General features: G+C 37.2%; 1 protein-coding gene across 1 annotated transcript in view; it reads left to right on the plus strand.

The window, feature by feature from the left end:
- The window catches only part of DENND3 (DENN domain containing 3), a 104194-nt gene that overhangs the window by 63826 nt on the left and 36267 nt on the right, over positions 1–4101 (plus strand). Inside the window, exons 6-8 of the mRNA XM_019528219.1 lie at positions 423–542; positions 1521–1739; positions 3689–3810. Of these exons, the coding sequence (XP_019383764.1) occupies positions 423–542; positions 1521–1739; positions 3689–3810 (461 nt within the window). The remainder of the gene's footprint in view (positions 1–422; positions 543–1520; positions 1740–3688; positions 3811–4101) is intronic.

Here is a 4101-nt window from a genome sequence, read left to right on the forward strand (position 1 = left end):
TGGTTTTTTCCTTTTTTTTTTTTTTTTTTGTTCGGGTTTTTTTGCAGCATTTTTCTAAGCTCCATGTTGCAAAAAGGATATCGATCGTTAGCCAGTTGATTTTTTTATTATTTATAGCATGGTAAGTTTTATTATTTAAATGCATTTAATGTATTTCATGTACTCAATTTTTATCTTGGTTTCATTATTAAAAACATTTTACTTCACAGAAAGTGGAAACATAATAATCTTTGTAGACCTTGTTATGCTTTTCTGCATGCAGCTGACATTTTAGATTTTGTTTTATATGCCTACCTGTGTTTTTTCTGACACCAGCTTTGATTTATTAATTTCTTTTGTAGTTGGAACTGGAATTTAAAATTGCATATGCTATGAGAATATATTTGCAATAAAGAGTTAACTGAAAAAATCTGTTGCCACAGATATTTAATATGAAACCACTCCAGATAATAATTCCATCACGGGAGGATCCAGATAGCCCAATTATTGATTTGGATCTTCATCTTCCATTGCTGTGTTTCAAACCAAAACAGGTGCTACAGGTAAAATAAATAAAATCTTTTAACAGAATCTGTGAAGATTTCATTTTCCCTCTTCTTGTTCATGGCTGCTACATTTCTTTTAAAGTGTTTATTTTTAAAATATAAACTCCTACACTTAATAATAGGTATACATGTACAGTTCATTCTGTAATTGGAGCTAGCGCGGTAATGTTGATGATGGTAGTAGGCTGCATTTCTCATAAATGTGGGAGCTTGAATTTTTTTTTAAATACCATTTCATTGTGGCTATCAACAGTGGTGACACCATATTTTCAGTCCGCTATGTTTGATGTGGACAGGCAAGATAATATCCTGAAACAGCTCCTCTTATTTTCTTAACGTTACAGCAGTGCTCCTCAGTTGCTTCCTCTTTTGGACAGAAGACTGGAGATCTTTCATCTATGCCTTTTTGCTTGCAGTTAACTTTATCATCACCAGCTATGTTTCTGGCATCTCAGTTTTGAAAATAGATTGTGCTGGCATGTATTTTTAGCTATCCCTCCTACTCTACCCTTTCTATGGACATATACTGTGCATAGCCAAATATTTGAAAATCTTATTCAGGCTTATTTCCTGCTTGGTGCACCTGGAAACACATACTTTTGGGTAATTACATCTATGCAAATTGATTTTGCTTTTATTCCTGATCTGAATGTTATAAAGGCCTCTTGCAGGCTAGAGCAGGGAATCCTGAAAATAAACCCTGGCTCCATCAGAGGCAGTAGCAGAACTTTCATTGACCTTCTTAGAACCAGACTTGTATCCCTGCTTTCTGTTCCCAGAATCCTGTTTGCTGTTTAAGAATCCTTTAACTTGCTTTTGTTTGGATATTATGTAAAATGGCTATTAAAACACTAGCCTTGCGAGGTTGAGACTTGATTCATTGTTATGTAAAGCATTTTAGAGACCTCTATTTGCTGGAATTTGCTCTATGTACTAGGTAGGATTATAACATCCATTATTTTTTGTTATTTCCAGGTTATCACCTGCATCCTAACTGAGCAGCGGATTGTTTTCTTTTCCTCTGACTGGGCCCTGCTAACTCTTGTAGCTGAATGTTTTATGTTGTACCTTCATCCTCTCCAGTGGCAACACACTTTTGTACCTATACTGTCACATCAGATGCTGGATTTTGTAATGGCTCCAACATCTTTTCTCATGGGATGTCATGTGGATCACTTTGAAGAAGTTAGCAAGGTATGTCCCTTAGTGCACCTAATCTTTCTGACTGCTCAGAAACATTAAAAAAAAAACAACAACCCCCCCCAAACAAACAAACCACCCTGCTTTACCAGAAGAAGCAGCACATTGCTTGGACCTGGCTCTGCAGCATCTGTATAAGTCAGACCCTTCAGCAGGGCCTTTTGGTGCTTTATCTAATAGCTGAGTGAATCGGCTATTAGATAAAGCACCAAAAAAGCCCCACTAAAGCGCTTGATCTATACCAGTGTTGGGCAAGCTGAGTCCAGCTATAACATGCTGCCTCTTCTGGGCATGTGCTGGGCTCGGTGTGGGAGCGTGTGGAGTTTGAAGTAAAGTGCTGGTGGGCTTTTTTAAATATCTGCAAACAGCCTCTGTTCCTTTTCCTCCATGCATGTTCACTGAATTGCTTCCTGTGCTGCATTTGGATCCCACCTAAAACCTACTTCTGCTATGTTGTCTACAGGAAGCAAGAATATACAAATAGGACCATTATGGGGTATACCTACTTCAGCAAGTTATGCAATACACTTATTCTGAAATCCTTTCACTTTCCAAGATTATCTGTTAATGACCCTAGTGCATTACGTAAGATTAGATTTAGGTTCCAGTCCTGCTAATGCACATGCTCAAGTAATGTATACACATGAATCATCTGTTTGAGGTCTGTGGGCTGTTCCTGTTTATACAAGTTTGTTTAAGGGCAGGGCTTAAGTTGTCTCAGTAAGTAAGCGCTATAAGACCTTCCTATTTTGGCAGGCATTTAACAAGCAAAGCTAGGTTGATACTGTTTAGCAGCTCTCTGTTTTATGTTGGTATTGTAGTTCCTCTTTTAAGTTATTTCATTCTCTTGTTGCTATTCTATTTTATAAGTTCTTTTCTTTCCCTGTAAGCTGTCCTGAGGCTTTGTTGGGAAGGGGGGCATATACACCACATAAATGTATCTAAACTTAAGTGCCATTCCATCTGAAACTAGATCTTCCGTTTCCCCAGAGAATGTTCTAAACGGAACCTGCCTGGGAGGAAAAATATGATATTTATAATGTAAAACGTATCAGTGGTGCTGGGAATCGGAGACAAGAACCCGTCATCATTTTAGATTAGGGATTCCCAAAACATGGGACAAATGTAGCTTGTAAGCCCCTTTTGATGTGGCCTGCCATCCAGGACTGTCCCTTTTGAAATGGCTTTTTAGGGGCAAAACTTTGGGAACCCATGGCCTAGGTGATATGGCAGGGGCGGGCAATTATTTTGGGCGAAGGGCCACTTACTGAGTTTTGGCAGCCATTGAGGGCTGTATGACAGGCATCCCAGGGCAGATTAATATTAATTTTCTAAAATTTTTAGGGGCCCCGCAGGCCAGATAGGATGGCTTGGCAGGCTGCATTTGGCCCACAGGCCACACTTCTCCCACCCCTGTGATATGGGGTGGTATATCACAAGTACAATTTAAAGAAATTACTGTTACATTTCTGTGGTTTCTAAAGAGTTTTTTTAGATGGGTTATAATTTGAATGGTGTAGATTTTGCAAATAGATGTCAATGCAGAACTTCACATCTCTCTGAAATTAAGGTCTTCATTAAACTGTGTTTTCCAGTTATTACCATACTAGGTTTATTTCTCCAGAGAGTATAAGTTTGTAGTCTTAGGAGACCAAAAAAAAAAAGGTACTTATTTTATATGCTTACATTCATGCGTGAAGATTTATAGAATTGACTTCAATTAATATTAGCTGGAGAGAATATTAGATCTCCAAATCTTTGTATTTTAATCCTAATATGTTAACGTGAGACTTCATTTGCATTCAAACTGAGTATTTAGTTGTCCAAAATTTCCAGTGGGCCAAGTTTAAAATGTGTAATTATATATGCTAGAATAATTCTAGCTGGAGCAATGTTTGTTCAACATTTATTTATGTTTAATCATGAATTTTTTTTTCTTAAAGGAAGCTGAAGATTTAATTCTAATAAACATTAATAATGGCAATATTACATCTTCAGAATTGTCTGAGAGAGAGATTGAAATTCCAGATGTCCCTTTAGAAGCAGCAGAAATTTTCGTAAAAAGGTAAAAAACTAAACCAAACAAACAGTGAAATCTATGAAATTGTCTATGAAACAAAAAAACCCAATTTGAGTTCTTTTCATAGTAGCATAAGTTGCATGGAAATCTCTTTGGCTAAGATTTTGGTTATTTCCCATAAAATGAAATAGAAGTGCACTGATACATCAGTCCTGTTTTGTATCAGTATCAATACAAGAAAAATTGACATAATTGGCTTTTTGGGGCTTATGTGGCTGATTAATGTCGCCGATAAATGCCTTGTGCATGCATGCAGCCACAGCGCAGCACATAGAT

Source organism: Gavialis gangeticus, unplaced genomic scaffold (genome assembly GCF_001723915.1).
Source record: "Gavialis gangeticus isolate Ggan-Ray unplaced genomic scaffold, GavGan_comp1, whole genome shotgun sequence".
NCBI classification, from domain to species: Eukaryota; Metazoa; Chordata; order Crocodylia; family Gavialidae; genus Gavialis; species Gavialis gangeticus.